This window comes from Leguminivora glycinivorella, chromosome 22 (genome assembly GCF_023078275.1).
Source record: "Leguminivora glycinivorella isolate SPB_JAAS2020 chromosome 22, LegGlyc_1.1, whole genome shotgun sequence".
NCBI classification, from domain to species: Eukaryota; Metazoa; Arthropoda; class Insecta; order Lepidoptera; family Tortricidae; genus Leguminivora; species Leguminivora glycinivorella.
This window is the reverse complement of record NC_062992.1, coordinates 14,348,222-14,367,705: the sequence shown is the minus strand read 5'-3', so window position 1 is coordinate 14,367,705 and position 19,484 is coordinate 14,348,222. Positions and strand designations below refer to the sequence as shown.

At 37.5% G+C, this 19,484-nt stretch overlaps 1 protein-coding gene across 2 annotated transcripts in view; it reads left to right on the top strand.

The window, feature by feature from the left end:
• LOC125237727 (KH domain-containing, RNA-binding, signal transduction-associated protein 3-like) overlaps nucleotides 1–19,484 on the top strand; it is a 275,954-nt gene that overhangs the window by 217,722 nt on the left and 38,748 nt on the right. For both annotated transcript variants that reach the window (XM_048144893.1, XM_048144892.1), the window contains exon 3: nucleotides 9,613–9,710. In XM_048144893.1, the coding sequence (XP_048000850.1) occupies nucleotides 9,613–9,710 (98 nt within the window). The remainder of the gene's footprint in view (nucleotides 1–9,612; nucleotides 9,711–19,484) is intronic.

Here is a 19,484-nt window from a genome sequence, read left to right as displayed (position 1 = left end):
GACCTAGTTCTCTCCTGGAACTCGTGCAAAACTTTCAACAGATCACACCTGTAACTTGACAAAATCGAAATTTCAAACATGACTTTAAAAAAAATCTTAAAGCATCCTAAATGCCTAGAACTCTTTTGTTTTGTACAGTCTAGGACCACAGCTATAATTTAAGACCTAGTTCTCTCCTGGAACTCGTGAAAATCTTTCAGCAGATCACACCTGTAACTTGACAAAATCGAAATTTCAAACTTGATATAAAAAAAATTCTAAAAGGGTCCTGAATACCTAGAACTCTTTTGTTCTGTACAGTCTAGGGCCACAGCTATCATTTAAGACCTAGTTCTTTCCTGGAACTCGTGAAAATCTTTCAGCAGATCACACCTGTAACTTGACAAAATCGAAATTTCAAACTTGATAAAAAAAAATCTTAAAGCATCCTGAATGCCTAGAACTCTTTTGTTTTGTACAGTCTAGGGCCACAAGTATCATTTAAGATCTAGTTCTCTCCTGGAACTCGTGAAAATCTTTCAGCAGATCACACCTGTAACTTGACAAAATCGAAATTTCAAACTTTATTTAAAAAAAATCTAAAAGGGTCCTGAATACCTAGAACTATTTTGTTCTGTACAGTCTAGGGCCACAGCTATCATTTAAGACCTAGTTCTTAAGAACTCGTGAAAATCTTTCAGCAGATCACACTTGTAACTTGACAAAATCGAAATTTCAAACATGATTTAAAAAAAATCTAAAAGTATCCTGAATGCCTAGAACTCTTTTGTTTTGTATATTCTAGGGCCACAGCTATCATTTAAGACCTAGTTCTTTCCTGGAACTCGTGAAAATCTTTCAGCAGATCACACCTATATCTTGACAAAATCGAAATTTCAAACATGACTTTAAAAAAATTCTAAAAGCATCCTGAATGCCTAGAACTCTTTTGTTTTGTACAGTCTAGGGCCACAGCTATCATTTAAGACCTAGTTCTCTCCTGGAACTCGTGAAAATCTTTCAGCAGATCACACCTGTAACATGACAAAATCGAAATTTCAAACTTGATTTAAAAAAAATTCTAAAAGGATCCTGAATACCTAGAACTCTTTTGTTCTGTACAGTCTAGGGCCACAGTTATCATTTAAGACCTAGTTCTCTCCTGGAACTCGTGAAAAACTTTCAACAGATCACATCTGTAACTTGACAAAATCGAAATTTCAAACAAGACTTTAAAAAAAATCTTAAAGCATCCTGAATGCCTAGAACTCTTTTGTTTTCTACAGTTTAGGACCACAGCTATAATTTAAGACCTAGTTCTCTCCTGGACCTCGTGAAAATCTTTCAGCAGATCACACCTGTAACTTGACAAAATCGAAATTTCAAACTTGATATAAAAAAAATTCTAAAAGGGTCCTGAATACCTAGAACTCTTTTGTTCTGTACAGTCTAGGGCCACAGCTATCATTTAAGACCTAGTTCTTTCCTGGAACTCGTGAAAATCTTTCAGCAGATCACACTGTAACTTGACAAAATCTAAATTTCAAACTTGATAAAAAAAAATCTAAAAGCATCCTGAATGCCTAGAACTCTTTTGTTTTATACAGTCTAGGGTCACAAGTATCATTTAAGATCTAGTTCTCTCCTGAAACTCGTGAAAATCTTTCAGCAGATCACACCTGTAACTTGACAAAATCGAAATTTCAAACTTGATTTAAAAAAAATTCGAAAAGGGTCCTGAATACCTAGAACTCTTTTGTTCTGTACAGTCTAGGGCCACAGCTATCATTTAAGACCTAGTTCTTTCCTGGAACTCGTGAAAATCTTTCAGCAGATCACACCTGTAACTTGACAAAATCGAAATTTCAAACTTGATTTGAAAAAAATTCTAAAAGGGTCCTGAATACCTAGAACTCTTTTGTTCTGTACAGTCTAGGGCCACAGCTATCATTTAAGACCTAGTTCTCTCCTGGAACTCGTGAAAATCTTTCAGCAGATCACACCTGTAACTTGACATAATCGATTTTTCAAATTTGATTTAAAAAAAATCTAAAAGCATCCTGAATGCCTAGAACTCTTTTTTTTTGTACAGCCTAGGGCTACAGCTATCATTTAAGACCTAGTTCTTTCTTGGAACTCGTGAAAATCTTTCAGCAGATCACACCTGTAACTTGACAAAATCGAAATTTCAAACATGACTTTAAAAAAAATCTAACAGCATCCTGAATGCCTAGAACTCCTTTGTTTAGTACAGTCTAGGGCCACAGCTATTATTTAAGACATAGTTCTCTCCTAGAACTCGTGAAAATCTTTCAGCAGATCACACCTGTATCTTGACAAAATCGAAATTTCAAACTTGATTAAAAAAAAATCTAAAAGGGTCCTGAATACCTAGAACTCTTTTGTTCTGTACAGTCTAGGGCCACAGCTATCATTTAAGACCTAGTTCTCTCCTGGAACTCGTGAAAATCTTTCAGCAGATCACACCTGTAACTTGACAAAATCGATTTTTCAAACTTGATTTAAAAAAAATCTAAAAGCATCCTGAATACCTAGATTTCTTTTGTTTTGTACAGTCTAGGGCCACAGCTATCATTTAATACCTAGTTCTCTCCTGGAACTCGTGAAAATCTTTCAGCAGATCACACCTGTAACTTGACATAATCGATTTTACAAACTTGATTTAAAAAAAAATCTAAAAGCATCCTGAATGCCTAGAACTCTTTTGTTTTGTACAGTCTAGGGCTACAGCTATCATTTAAGACCTAGTTCTTTCTTGGAACTCGTGAAAATCTTTCAGCACATCACACCTGTAACTTGACAAAATCGAAATTTCAAACTTGATTTAAAAAAAATTCTAAAAGGGTCCTGAATACCTATAATTCTTTTGTTCTGTACAGTCTAGGGCCACAGCTATCATTTAAGACCTAGTTCTCTCCTGGAACTCGTGAAAATCTTTCAGCAGATCACACCTGTAACTTGACAAAATCGAAATTTCAAACATGACTTTAAAAAAAATCTAACAGCATCCTGAATGCCTAGAACTCCTTTGTTTAGTACAGTTTAGGGCCACAGCTATTACTTAAGACATAGTTCTCTCCTAGAACTCGTAAAAATCTTTCAGCAGATCACACCTGTATCTTGACAAAATCGAAATTTCAAACTTGATTTAAAAAAAAATCTAAAAGGGTCCTGAATACCTAGAACTCTTTTGTTCTGTACAGTCTAGGGCCACAGCTATCATTTAAGACCTAGTTCTCTCCTGGAACTCGTGAAAGTCTTTCAGGAGATCACACCTGTAACTTGACAAAATCGATTTTTCAAACTTGATTTAAAAAAAAATCTAAAAGCATCCTGAATACCTAGATTTCTTTTGTTCTGTTCAGTCTAGGGCCACAGCTATCATTTAAGACCTAGTTCTCTCCTGGAACTCGTGAAAATCATTCAGCAGATCACACCTGTAACTTGACAAAATCGAAATTTAATACCTAAATTGAAAAAAAAATCTAAAAGCTACCTGAATGTCTAGAACTCTTTTGTTTTGTACATTCTAGGGCCACAGCTATCATTTAAGACCTAGTTCTCTCCTGGAACTCGTGAAAATCTTTCAGCAGATCACACCTGTAACTTGACAAAATCGAAATTTCAAACATGATTTTAAAAAAATCTAAAAGCATCCTGAATGGCTAGAACTCTTTTGTTCTGTACAGTCTAGGGCCACAGCTATCATTTAAGACCTAGTTCTCTCCTGGAACTCGTGAAAATCTTTCAGCAGATCACACCTGTATCTTGACAAAATCGAAATTTCAAACATGACTTTAAAAAAAATCTAAAAGCATCCTGAATGCCTAGAACTCTTTTGTTTTGTACAGTCTAGGGCCACAGCTATCATTTAAGACCTAGTTCTCTCCTGGAACTCGTGAAAATCTTTCAGCAGATCACATCTGTAACTTGACAAAATCGAAATTTCAAACTTGATTTAAAAAAAAATCTAAAAGGGTCCTGAATACCTAGAACTCTTTTGTTCTGTACAGTCTAGGGCCACAGCTATCATTTAAGACCTAGTTATCTCCTGGAACTCGTGAAAAACTTTCAGCAGATCACACCTGTAACTTGACCAAATCGAAATTTCAAACATGACTTTAAAAAAAATCTAAAAGCATCCTGAATGCCTAGAACTCTTTTGTTCTGTACAGTCTAGGGATACAGCTATCATTTAAGACCTAGTTCTCTCCTGGAACTCGTGAAAATCTTTCAGCAGATCACACCTGTAACATGACAAAATCGAAATTTCAAACATGACTTGAAAAAAAATCTAAAAGCATCCTGAATGCCTAGAACTCTTTTGTTTTGTACAATCTAGGGCCACAGCTATCATTTAAGACCTAGTTCTCTCCTGGAACTCGTGAAACACTTTCAGCAGATCACACCTGTAACTTGACAAAATCGAAATTTCAAACTTGATTTAAAAAAAATTCTAAAAGGGTCCTGAATACCTGGAACTCTTTTGTTCTGTACAGTCTAGGGCCAGAGCTATCATTTAAGACCTAGTTCTCTCCTGGAACTCGTGAAAATCTTTCAGCAGATCACACCTGTAACTTGACAAAATCGAAATTTCAAACTTGATAAAAAAAAATCTAAAAGCATCCTGAATGCCTAGAACTCTTTTGTTTTGTACAGTCTAGGGCCACAGCTATCATTTCAGACCTAGTTCTCTCCTGGAACTCGTGAAAATCTTTCAGCAGATCACACCTGTAACTTGACAAAATCTAAATTTCAAACTTGATTAAAAAAAATTCTAAAAGGGTCCTGAATACCTAGAACTCTTTTGTTCTGTACAGTCTAGGGTCACAGCTATCATTTAAGACCTAGTTCTCTCCTGGAACTCGTGAAAATCTTTCAGCAGATCACACCTGTAACTTGACATAATCGATTTTTCAAACTTGATTTAAAAAAAAATCTAAAAGCATCCTGAATGCCTAGAACTCTTTTGTTTTGTACAGTCTAGGGCTACATCTATCATTTAAGATCTAGTTCTTTCTTGGAACTCGTGAAAATCTTTCAGCAGATCACACCTGTAACTTGACAAAATCGAAATTTCAAACATGACTTTAAAAAAATCTAACAGCATCCTGAATGCCTAGAACTCCTTTGTTTTGTACAGTCTAGGGCCACAGCTATCATTTAAGACCTAGTTCTCTCCTGGAACTCGTGAAAATCTTTCAGCAGATCACACCTGTAACTTGACAAAATCGAAATTTCAAACTAGATTTAAAAAAAAATTCTAAAAGGGTCCTGAATACCTAGAACTCTTTTGTTCTGTACAGTCTAGGGCCACAGCTATCATTTAGGACCTAATTACGGTCTGGAACTCCATGAAATATTTGAGCATAGCCTGTATTATGTTTGAAAAATTATATATTATTAATGTTTTGTTTTTTTTTTTGGATTTGTTACTTGAGTAAAAGCCTAGAACTCGTGAGTTCTGTAAACGATGGAGCTAGATCTTTTATTTGGGTCCAAAATTACGTTTGTGTGTTTATAAATTACACCAGCAGAGCATGTGTGAAGTTAGCATATCAATTTATTTGAAAATAACTGTTAAATGCTGGTGATGGTCAGTGCTTTGGTTTATTTTTGTCAGGAACTCCTGGTTTTCGTGTGGCGGAGCTGTGTACTAAATTTTAATCCATTCGGGAACAAATGATATGCTGGAGTGGGAAGTTAGCATATCAATTTGTCAAAATCCATAGTAACGATTTTTTGTATAAATATGCCAGAACTATTGTTATAAAGTATCAGGAACTCTAGAACTATTGTGCATGCTAATAGAACTCCAATAAAAACTTGATTTGCTAGACTTTGATATGCCAATTTCACAGACATATAGTTAAGTGACATAGTGTCAACCACGCGTCAACTAGCGTTAATTGATGTACTGCTACTTGTCAATAGATGTCGCGACGAACGAAGTCTAATGCTCACCAATTTTTAGCTAATATTATAATAGTATTAATCAGTATTCTGTTTTCAATTCCTTTTGCTTGTAATATAAGTTTTAAACTGATCTAATATTATTTTCTTGGCAAGACAATGTTGCCACATAGTATCGAGTAGTGGTACTGATAATTCACGCTAGTTGACGCGTGATTGTCGCTAGATGTCACTTAACTATGCCTATACAAATAACTCGTATTTACTGATGTATGGAGTTATAACTCTTCCCTTACTTATTCCTCTATGTCCATGATCCAAATATTCGTTGTGTTTTATGCGGTCCTGGTAGATACGAGTAACAATCCAGTGTTCCTGGGTTCAAATTTCATCAAAGATAGTGATTTTTTCCACTTGATCATCGTCATCCTCATTGAGTTATCACGGCATTTGCCACGGCTCGTTAGCCTGGGGTCCGCTTTGACAACTAACCCCAAAATTTGACGACGGCACTAGTATAACGAAAGCGACTGCCATCTGACCTTCCAACCCGAAGGGTAACTAGGCCTTATTGGGATTAGTCCGGTTTCGTCGCGATGTTTTCCTTCACCGAAAAGCGACTGGCAAATATCAAATAACATTTCGCACATAAGTTCCGAAAACTCATTGGTGCGAACCGGGGTTCGAACCCGCGACTTCCGGATTGAAAGTCGCACGCTCTTACCGCTAGGCCACCAGCGCTTTGGTGGCAGACGGTTCTGCTTAATACAAAAATAAATGTAATAACCACAAAATTAAAATTTTGAAAAAACCCCCGACCGCGATAGACCGATTTTCATGAAACATGGCTAAGAACACTCCCGACCCGACTTACTCAGCTTTCAGACAAAAAACTAAATCCAAATCGGTTCATCCGTTCGGGAGCCACGATGCTCCAGACAGACACACACACAGACAGACAAACAGACAGACAGACAGACAGATAAACAAACAGACAGACAGACAGACAGACAGACACACAGACTGACACGCCAAACTTATAATACCCCGTCGTTTTTGCGTCGGGGGTTAAAAAATAAATGTAATAAAACAGCCGCAGTAATAGTTATTTGTTACACAAGGGGGCAAAGTTGTATTTTAACGCCGAGTGTGGAATTGAAAAACGAGCAAGTGAAAGGATTCTATAGTTGAACCACGAGCGAAGCGAGTGGTTCGAGAACAGAATCCTGAACTTGCGAGTTTTTTAACACACGAGAAGTAGAAAACATTTGCACCCGAGTGTAACACAAAACTTTTCCCCTCACTATAGCAAGGAAACTACAACGCAAAAAATGTGTTTATCACTGCTTCCAGTAGTTCCACAGGTGGTAAATCATCTTTATTACTAGATTCACCTACTTTTATCAATTTTAAAGCAGTTATTTTTACTTTATTCAAGGTCAAATTACTTACCCACTAGTGGATAAAATGCGTTTTTACCCGCTGGTATTAAAGGACAAAACACGTGTTTCTGAGCTAGTGAGGGGAAAATAAATATAAACGTAGGTATTTGCATAGTGTCTTGGAAATTATTCCAATATTTAAATAGCAGAAAACCAAACAGATTGCATTTCGGTCCGCCCGTGTCGAATCCATAACACAACAAGAGGCCTATTTAGAATTTAAAAACTTGTTACGGTTTTGATTTGATATTGATAATTATTTAATAGTTATACCTACTTACTTAGCTTAACTTTGGGTTGGGCCAGCCTATTTCACAATAATGACAATTGTCGCCTGACAGTGACACTTAGCCGTTCATTGCCTGTGGCCGGCGTTGGCCAAGCGTTTAGAGGGCTACTTGGCCGTATGTTGGCAGTTGACGCTAGCGCTGGCCGGCCAACCGACTAGTGTCGGTTTTTTGTCCACACATCAAAGGATCTTGGCGCCAATGGCCAACTGCGTTTACACGTTGGCGCCTCATTCAGTTTGTCGTCAGCCGTCAGAGAGGACAGTAGTGAAATATTTACGAAAACAATAAGTTATCTATGCCAATAATAGTGTAGATTTTGGGAAATACAATACCCTTGCAAATATTTAATATATTGCCTAAAAAAGATAAATGTGCTTATCAGAATATTCATAAAATTGTTAATATTTCAGATAATTTCATTTTACCACGAGGTTATTATTTATTTATTAAATTTTGCTGACAACGTGAATGACCTAGAATTACCTAGCCTTTTCCATTCTACGTCCATCTTTTATGAAGGGCCAATGCCAAGTGATTGGTTCACCAATGTGTAAACAGCGACTCTTATCTCGGCCAAGGGGTTCCACCAAGGGTTGGACCAACCGTTGGCCCCATGTGTACAGCGGCCATTATGGACAACACACTAGGATATATTGACGATGAGTAAAGAACTTATCAACCCAGAAATAGGCTCAGAATTGTGAGTGTCAACTATCAATGTCACTGTAGCGAAATAAGCCACTGGTATAAAAATATCAGAATGGATCCCTGTCGCTTCCATAATGAAGTAGATTTATGCAAAACCCCACAAAAAGCGGTTTGAAAGTCAAATCTTGACATAGTTCTAAATCCGCGGGATTTCATCATATTTGAATATCTCGAGGGCCAATTAGTGCTCGCCTTAATAAATATGGTGGAATAAACGAATACGTGCGGTGAGACCTGGGTAAATGGGATCTGAAGATTGTCTTTGAGGTATACCTAGAGATATAAAAAAATTGAATTGAAATGTTTGGTAAAGACTGTCAGAAGAGCGTGAACTTATAACCTAACCAGAAAATTTAAATTTTGAAAAAACCCCGACATAATGGACCAATTTTCATCAAACATGGCCAAGAACACTCCTGACTAATTCAGCGTTTAAAAAAAAACGAAATCTAAATCGGTATATCCGCTCGGGGGCTACAATGCAACAGACACACACACACACGCACGCACGCACGTACGCACGCACGCACGCACGCACGCACGCACGCACGCACGCACGCACGCACGCACGCACGCACGCACGCACGCACGCACGCACGCACGCACGCACGCACGCACGCACGCACGCACGCACGAACGCACGCACGCACGTATCGCATCGGATAATGAGAAAACGGACTAAGGCCCACTTGCACCAAACACTTAACAGTGGGCTGTCATCTGTCAAATTCCATATAAAATGGTGGGTTAACCCTCGGGTTAACCCTCCATTTTCGTTGGTGCCAGTGTTATGCAATGCACGCAGAAGTAACACCCGCTAGGATATAAGGACTATTTGAGAACTGATGGAATCTAAATTGAACTAGGCGATTGAAAGTGATGAACTAAATTATGTATATTTAAAGTCACATACAGGGGGCCGATTTTTGAGTCTCACTGTCACTAAAATACCGGTTGAAAACGGTGAATTGCCTATTATTTTTAGTGACAATTTTCTGAATTCGAACGCCGTGAGACTCAAAAATCGGCCCCCGGTCGAACGCGATTAATTAACATTATTTTTACCTTTTTCCCCAACGTTTCGGCCAGGTTGCACTGGCCGTGGTCGCGGAAGACGAGCGAAAAAAGGTAAAAATAATGTTAACGTTCGACCTGTATGTGACTTTAAATATGTGTATAAAGCGCGAGAACTTAAAGTGTTATAAATTATGTATGCTTTATAAAAAAAAATTGAGTGAAAACTACTTTGGTTGTTGCAGGTGAATGGCGCGGTGAGCGTCGACTACTGGACATTACGAGAGACAAACCTGTGAAACTGTGCGTTCGAGTCGCGGTCCCCGTGAGGGACCACCCTAAGGTGAGATCATAATATATAATAACTAGCTTTTGCCTGCGGCTTCGCTCGCGTCAAATTCGAAAAATGCGGAATGCTCCTGTTGCCACGTGTCTGGGGGTCGAGGGTCTTGGGCAGGTATCGGAGAGAAAACAATGCTGCTTGGTTCAGGTCTATATTAAAAGTGAATGTACTTATTCTAGTTATACAGTTTTAAGGAATTAGCATGACGTTATTACTATTGATAATACCGCCATCTATCGGCGGTATTGGGAACTACATAACTCTTTAATGACCTATATCGACTGGGAACATGCGATCCTTTGATTTGTCGCTCCGTTTTGCCGTGAAACACGGACAAACAAACAGACACACACACTTTCCCATTTATATTATTAGTATGGACATGGACATACTTATTGCACACTACAAAACATACATTACATAGAAATTCAAAGGAATTAACCATGTCGGTAACAACAGACGGACTTACCGCTAAACAGCAATTTCTTCCAGACAACCTTCGAATAGCGAAACGGCGAACATAGTTAAATGTACGTGTGCAAAAATAATTTAATACTCGAAGTAAACAAACTGTATACAGAATGTCTACGTTACATCGTCTACAAACATAACAAATTCTAAAATATGACTAGGTAACTATTATCCATACTAATATTATAAATGGGAAAGTGTGTGTCTGTTTGTTTGTCCGTCCTTCACGGCATTAAGTGGAGATAGTTGAAGGGATGGAGAGTGACATAGGCTACTTTTTGTCTCTTTCTAATGCGAGTGAAGCCGAGGGCAAAAGCTAGTTGAATATAAAAGAAGAAACTGACTGACTGACTGACATATCAACACATCCGAAACCGCTTGTCCTAGATATTCCAAACTTGGCACGCACTGAGATAGGATTTTTCAAAATTCACATCCTAAGGGGGTGAAACGGGGGCCCAAAGTTCAACGTTTGAATAAGATTAATTTTAGTACACGGGCGAAGCCGCGGGAAAGGGCTAGTTATTGATAAAAAATAAAGTTTCGGGTGATGATGATGTAATAATAGTTTTTTCAGCACATTTTTTATTGTATGGCAAAACTTTTTGTAAGCCGCCACACGTCACGACGTAAAAAAGAAGGTTATCCTCATATTAAACGGAGCAAACCGCGTCTAGGGATTGCAAACCGGATTAGATTTTAAGCAGGCCGGATCCGGACCGATTTTGTCTGTGACCTGGACGGATACAACCTGAAAACATTCGGTTTTCTATAAAAATATCATAGATCACAGATTAATAATATATTTTTTCTCTGTCACACTGCAATGTCACAGTTTCGATTTCTTTCAACCCCTTATTAAATTTGCCAAGAGTGGCACTGAAGCTTTAGTAGTTTCATGTGTTCTGCCTACCCCTTTATGGGATACAGGCGTGATTGTATGTTGTAACATAGTTTTAAAAATTTTGTGAGTACCATATAATTTTTGGAGTTACTTATTTGCAAAATGAAATTAAGCTAAGTATAAAAAGTGTAACATTGAAACTTCACTTGAAAGTTAACTAACGAATAATTTGAAATTTGAGCCATTAGGCACCTAATATCACAATCTCAATTAAAAATAAATGTCTTCAATTTACAACTTTTCCTTTCTTTCGTTCGTCGCCTTTATGTCGATGTATATTACCAGCCAGCCTAGCCGAAGTGACAAACCATTGACAATGATACGTAACAATCGAAACGCAGTCTGTCTCTGTCACGCCACTGCAAACAGGGAGAGATAACGATACTCTTACGAAACGTAAGCGATTGTACGTTGGGTAGCCAGATCCGGCGATTTTTAGCCGGATAATACCAAAATATTGGCGGATCCGGTCCGGTGTAATTTCAATCCCTAGCGTCCACTTCACATCACAAAGGAGCCCAAGTGTTATTAATAAGGGAAGAAAGGACACAATAACTTGTACACAATAAGGAATAAAACGTGGATTTACACTGACAGGCTGTATTCACATCGCTTTTTAAGGGCATTGTGAAACGTTGTGTCAAAAAAGTAAATTAAAATAGTGAGCGATTTTTTTTCTGTATCCCGGCGGGAAAGCGTCAAATTCAGGCCACTGCGCTATACGAAGTTACCGCTTGTCGGCCCTGCCCTGTCGAAAAGAAAAATAGTATACTTACCTTGTCCAGTAATTCCTTAATAAAGCTGAGATCACAGTCATGTTAACAATTACATATTATAATTTGAGAAATTTAATCTACTATTCATTAGAGTGCCTTTCAACCAGAGATGTACTACGCTACGTTGCTATGGATGCGTCTGATATCCACCAAGCAGCTTAGTCGAACCCGTTCCCACTAGCATTAAGCCACAATATAATAAAGAGTACTATCGTACAGTATGGCCACTACCGCTCCCCGCTGAAAGCGCCGCCTACCCCCTCTCTGTTACCTCACAGTTACCGCCTGTCAAAAACGTGAACAGTCAACCTGTCACATCTGATTCATACAAGCATGGTACGCGTTCACCTACACGAGCTTAGAATGTGTGCTAGGAACGCGCCTCTTTTATATATTTGATCACCCGTGTCTGAGATGTGGTTAAACTAAGCGGTTCGACTTAGCTGATTAGTGGATATCAAACACATCTACGTATAGCGCATCTCTGTGGTGGAAAGGCACCCTAACAGTTGCCTGTAACATGTAACAGAGAAAATGCCAAGAATTTTTTTTACAAATAACGAATGAGCTAAAATAAGAATGACAAAAACTCATTTGATCAAAGATATGTTAGTCTAGAGCCAATTTGGCCACAAGTCGTCTCCTTCACGATTTTCGTCGACATCTCTTCTAAATACCTAAAACAGGTATGGATATGTTCCTCGTTCTCTCCAGATTACGAATTGACCTGTTTTAGTTTAAGGAGGGGGGACGGGTCGAGAAAAAGGGGGGAAAGATGGCGACCGACCATCATAGATATTTATTCACATCTCGAGTCCTATGGCACCAATCTGTTCGTGCGAGGTGTCATTTGAAAGCTTATTAAACTTACTTTAATTGTTTTCAAATAACTATGCTCATAAAAGTAACCGTTTAGGAAATATTTGAAAATATGTGTTTTTTTATCGCGCATGAATTGCACAAGTACTAGTAAAAAATGCGTCTAACTCAATAAACAATAACTTTACCGCAATTGATGTTATTATAAAATTTTCGCGTCTATTCATGTTCTTTCTAAAAATATAAGTTTCATTGGTATATGATAATATATAACCATATAATTAAGAATTTTGTTTGGCAGGGGTTATCCTCCAGGTCGCATAAACGGGCGCTGACCGTAGTAAAGTATTCAATATTTTTGAGGTCTTATTTTACGGATCCATATGTGAGAGGTATCGTTTGAAAGATAATTAAACCTACTATAATTGTTTACACATAACTATAGTATTTAAGGTAGCTGTTTACATAATATTTGAAAATATGTGTTTTTTATCGAGCATGAATCGCACAAGTACTGGTAAAAAATGCTTCTAAGTCAATAAACAATAACGTTACCGCAATTGATGTTATTATAAAATTTACGCGACTATTCATGAGCTTTCTAAAAATATAAGTTTTATTGGTAAGTGATAATATAACCATTAAATTACGAATTTTGTTTCGTAGTGGTCACTCCGCCGGTCGCATAAAAATGAGCGCTGACCGTAGTAAAGTATTCAATATTTTTAAGTTCTTATTTTACGGATCCATATGTAAGAGGTATCATTTGAAAGCAAATTAAACCTACTATAATTATTTTTGAATAACTATAGTTATAAAGGTAGCTGTTCACAAAATATTTGAAAACATGGGTTTTTTTTCGAGCACGAGTTGCACATATACAGATAAAAAATGCTTCTAACTTAATAAACCATAACTTTACCGCAATTAATGTTATTATAAAATTTACGCGAAATTTCATGCGCTTTCTAAAAATATAAGTTTTATTGGTGTATGATTATATATGACCAAGTAATTACGAATTTGGTTTAGCAGGTGTCACTGCGCCCTGTCACGATATTGGGTGCTGACTGACGTCGCCAAATTTTCTACGTTACTCAGATCCTATTTTACTGATAAATTTGTGAGAGGTATCATTTGAAAGCATATTATGCGTACTATCTTTATTTCTAATATTTCAAGTCGAAACTGTAGAAGTTTACAAAATATTTGATTAGTAATATGTGTATTTTACTGTGCATGAATAGCATTGGCATTGATAAGACACGCTTCTAGCTCAATAAATTATAGTTTTCCGCAATTGAAATAATAACAAAATAAACGGAAAATGTATGACTTACACAAAAAATAAGTTTGGTTTGTATTGCATGAACAATTAATTTGAATTTGTTCAGCTCACCTACTGCGCACCATCATATAAATGGATGTCCACCGTCGTTGCCTTTTTTCATGATTTTTCAGATTTTATTTCACTAATCGTATATTCATAATAAATATAATCTATCACGTATCGAATTTACTTATATACTTAATTGATCAGTAAAATAAAATCTGTAAAATGATGAAGAAATTAAGGCAACGGCGGTGGACATCCGTTTATATGACGATTGACCGTGCGCAGTGGGTATGGTGGACAAATTAACATTAATTGTTTAAGCAAATCTAACAAAACTCATTTTTTGTAAAGGCCATACATTTTGCGGTTCATTTCGTTATTATATCAATTGCGGAAAAATATAATTTATTGAGCTAGAAGCATGTTTCACTCGTATCAGTGCGAATGCTATTCATATACAGTAAAAATACACATATTGTCAAATATTTTGTAAACTTCTACAATTACGACTAACATTATTAAAAAGTAACGATAGTACGCATAATATGCTTTCAAATGATACCTCTCACAAATTGATCGCTAAAATAGGATCTGAGAAATACATAAAATTAGGCGACGGTTAGCACCTATTTACGTCACGGGGGTGCAGTGACACCTGCTAAACCAAATTCGTAATTACTTGGTTGTATAATATCATACATCAATAAAACTTATATTTTTAGAAAGCATATGAAATGTCCTGTAAATCTTATCATAACATTATTTGCGGTAAAGTTATTGTTTATTGGTCATGCACCAAGATACAATCTTAAAAATTATGAAAACGGCAACGAAAATGGTCATCCATGTATATGACGGTGCGCAGTGAGTATGATGGATAAATTAACATTAATTCTTTATACAATACTGACAAAACTTATTATTTGAAAAGGTCATACATTTCGCCGTTTATTTTGTTATTATATCAATTGCGGAAAAAATATAATTCATTGAGCTAGAAGCATGTTTTACTCACATCGGTTCCAATGCATATTTTCAAATATTTTGTTAGCTACTACAGTTACAACTAAAATTATTGAGAACCAATGATAGTACGCATAATATGCTTTCAAAAGATTCCTGTTAAATAAAATAGGATCTGAAAAATATAGAAAATTTGGTGACGGTCAGCATCCATACGTGGCCGGGCGCTGTGGCCCCTACTTAACCATATTTGTAATTACTTGGTTATATAATATCATACACCAATAAAACTTATGTTATTAGAAAGCACACAAAATTCCGCGTAAATCTTATACTAACATCAATTCCGGAAAGTTGTTGTTTATTGATTAAGAAGCATTTTTTACCAGTAGGTACTTGTGCGACTCATGGTCTATAAAACACATATTTTCAAATATTTTCTAAACAGCTACCTTTATGATTATAGTTATTTATAAAAAAATATAGTAGGTTTAATTAGCTTTGAAACGATACCTCTCGCATATGGATCCGTAAAATAGGACCTCAAAAATATTGAATACTTTACTACGGTCAGCGCCCATTTCTGCGACCGGGCAGAGTGACTCCTGCTAAACCAAATTCGTAATTACATGGTTATATATTATCATATACCAATGAAACTTATATTTTTAGAAAGAGCATGAATAGACGCGAAAATTTTATAATAACATCAATTGCGGTAAAGTTATTGTTTATTGAGTTAGACGCATTTTTTCTAGTACTTGTGCAATTAATGCGCGATAAAAAAACACATATTTTCAAATATTTCGTAAACGGTTACTTTTATGAGTATAGTTATTTAAAAACAATTAAAGTAGGTTTAATAAGCTTTCAAACGACACCTTGCACGAACAGATTGGTGGCATAGGACTCGAGATGTGAATAAATATCTATGATGGTCGGCCGCCATCTTTCTCCCCCTTTTTCTCAACCCGTCCCCCCTCCTTAAACTAAAACAGGTCAATTCGTAATCTGGAGATAACGAGGAACACATCCATACCTGTTTTAGGTATTTAGAAGAGATGTCGACGACTTTTTGTAAAAGAGGTCGTTTGGTCCCTGACTATACATTCTATTCCAGTCTATTCTATTCTAACTATAACTAGAACTCCCTCGCGCTATCATCGCGTATTTTTTTTACACGGAAGCGACTGTCATTAGTTTAGTTCTATCGCTGTTAGCTCATCGCTCTCACTCGCGTCTGGTGGGACCAGTGCCTTAGGCCGTTTTCACATTATCCGATCCGATATCGGATGTCGGAAGGATTTCAATAGTAAAAATCCAAGATGGCGCCTGTAATGTATGGGATATCGGTCCGACATCCGATATCGGATCGGATAGTTAATGTGAAAACGCACTTACGCGAATAGAAAACGTTTTCAACAGCCCGTTATATAAGCTGAAGGGTAGCGGTAGGTAAACACGTGCTTGAACCCGTGAACGTCTGAGAGGTACTTTACAGAGCTTGACAGCCAATCGACTTACATTTTATTTTTATCTTGTTGGTTTAAAAGTACAGCCCTTTGACAGCCGGTTGGCATTTATTTCATTTTTATTTTTCTATCAAATACGAAAACATATTTATTTAAAATATTCGTATGAAATGTTTTAGTCCCGTGTGATGACGGATCAAGAGTTCACCCCCTTTCCTCCCGTGGGTGTCGTAGAAGTCGACTGTGGGATGTAGGTTAAACTGTGGCGTACACAAGAGACTGATTTTATCCTGCCACTTGGAATGTCATAATTGTATGGGAAAACAAGATTATTTTGATTTTTTTTTCGAAACTTCACAGGGGCATTCCTAAATATATATTACTAGCTTTTGCCTGCGGCTTCGCTCGCGTAAAATTCGATGCTCCATACAAACTTTCACCCCCCATTTTAAGGGTTAGAAAGATACAAAAAGTAGCCTATGTCACTCTCCATCCCTTCAACTATCACCAATTAAAAAATCACTTCAGTTCGTCGTTCCGTTTTGCGGTGAAAGACGGACAAATGAACAGACACACACACTTTCCCATTTATAATATTAGTATTGTAACACGATAGATTCTGCTACTCTTACGGGACGTTACCGAGTACACAGACAGATAGGTTCACAGACTGTCCCTTGGCTTTTTGCACCTATAGTGGTTGAGCTCAACCTTGCCGGCCACTGTACGGTTTTCCGTAGCTAGGAAGTACCTACCAGTTGGAATGACCTGCTATGTATGAAATGTACCTACAGGGTGGGGCCTGTAACAAAAGCAAAAAAAAAATAACTGTAGGCTGTACTCCTTAAACTGACCAACATTTCTTCCGCGACTTTTAAAAATTATGAAGTCATTAATTTTATAATTTTTCATACAAAATAAATATTAGCTTCAATGGACGCCACTATTGTTGTCATTGACGTTGTCATCACACTTTAGACTTAACAGAATTCGCAGTACATTACCTCTTAGGAAAAACTTTCAAAGGTGATAAATACAAGTTATTTTTAAAAGTCGCTGAAGAAATGTTGGTCAGTGTAAGGAGTACAGCCTACAGTTTAATTTTTTGCTTTTGTTACGGGCCCCACCCGGTATACCTAAGTACCTATCTGTAATAAATATACACGTTGACATTGGCGTTTTGTCTTACCTCCTGGTCGCCTACCCACACAGTATTCATTATGACGATTTAAGTACGCGGGCGGAAAAAAGCTAGTATTCATATAAAGAGTACCTACGGCTACGACAGCCAATGACCAAGTGTGTGCTCGTGCTCAACGTGGCCGCGTGTTTGCAGTCCTCTCCAACATCCATCCTCGTCTAGGTACAATCGCCATCACATAATAAATAAAATAAATAAATAAATAAATATTATAGGACATTCTTACACAGATTGACTGAGTCCCACGGTTAAGCTCAAGAAGGCTTGTGTTGCAGGTACTCAGACAACGATATATATAATATATAAATACTTATATACATAGAAAACATCCATGACTCAGGAACAAATATCTGTGCTCATCACACAAATAAATGCCCTTACCGGGATTCGAACCCGGGACCGCGGCGTAGCAGGCAGGGTCACTACCGACTGCGCCAGACCGGTCGTCAAATATACCAAAATATACCTATCGGAGCTGCCAGAGTTCTCACAAAAATGTAGTCTTTTTGATTATGTTTTTTTATTCCCGCTATCCAAAGGTTGTCTGGTAGAGATCTCTCTTTAGCGATAAGACCGCATGCCTCTAATATTTATATAGTCATTTGTTTTGTCTATCCAAGTATCCACTGTATCTTTTGCTGAGGTATGCCAATAAAGAGTATTCTATCCTATCTATATCGGAACAGGCCCCGTAGCCGAATGGCATTTCTCCGACGCCAAACGAAAGCGATACGCCGCTGGCTCTGTCGCGCCAATACGCAAGCGCGATAGAGATAGATATCTACTAACGCTTCGTTTCGTGAGCGTTTCGTGAGCGATTGTGCCATTCGGCTAGGCACCCAGGCCTATAAAAAAAAAATGAAAAAACCCCCGACACAGTGGAGCGATTTTCATGAAACATGTCTAAGAGCACTCCCTACTAACTCAGCTTTCAAACAAAAAACTAAATCTAAATCGGTTCATCCGTTCGGGAGCTACGATGCCACAGACAGACAGACATACAAACAGACAGACAGACAGACTGACACACATATAGACAGACACGTCAAACTTATAACACACTGTCGTTTTTGCGTTGGGGGTTAAAAAGTAGCCTATGTCACTCTCCGTCCCTTCAAGTATCTCCACTTAAAAATCACGACAATTGGCCGCTCCGTTTTGCCGTGAAAGACGGATAAACAAACAGACACACACTTTCCCATTTGTAATATTACTTAGTATGGATAGTACATTGTGCAACGAGGGGAGGAAGTTGAATATTACTAACGAAAGTTAACATTGCGACGGCTTGCCGGAGCGATTTCAGACTCGAGTTTGCAATATTACACAATGTTTTCATCACACTTTCAATATAAGTATATGTTAAATACGGTACTAGAAATGTCATAACTCCCTTGGGTGAACGATTTTCCTACAACTCCCGTCCCGCCTGCGTGGAAAATCACATTTAGTGTTTGAGTGTGATGAAAAATAATTTTTCCAAAATTCTTAGATTCAATTCAGTTTCATTGTTTACAGTTTCTTGTGTTAGTGTGATGATAAAGTTTGAGTTTTACCCTGTAAAGGGGTTTACAGGCTTGAGTGGGGGGTGCAAATGACTAGTGCATTCGCTAGGGGGCGCCTGAAGGTCTGGAGAGCCCTCGAGCCGAGAGCGACTGCTCCTGCTTGTTAGTGCAATGGCCGCTCTAGTCTAGTCACACCATAAGGTTCCTTTTGTACCTGTTTGGTACGGAACCCTAAAAATCAAGAGAGAAATGAGGGCCATTTTTTTTTCAAAGTTGTCCCACTTTTTTTTGTAGTGTCCACTCAGAATCGCGAGTTCTTTCAATCCT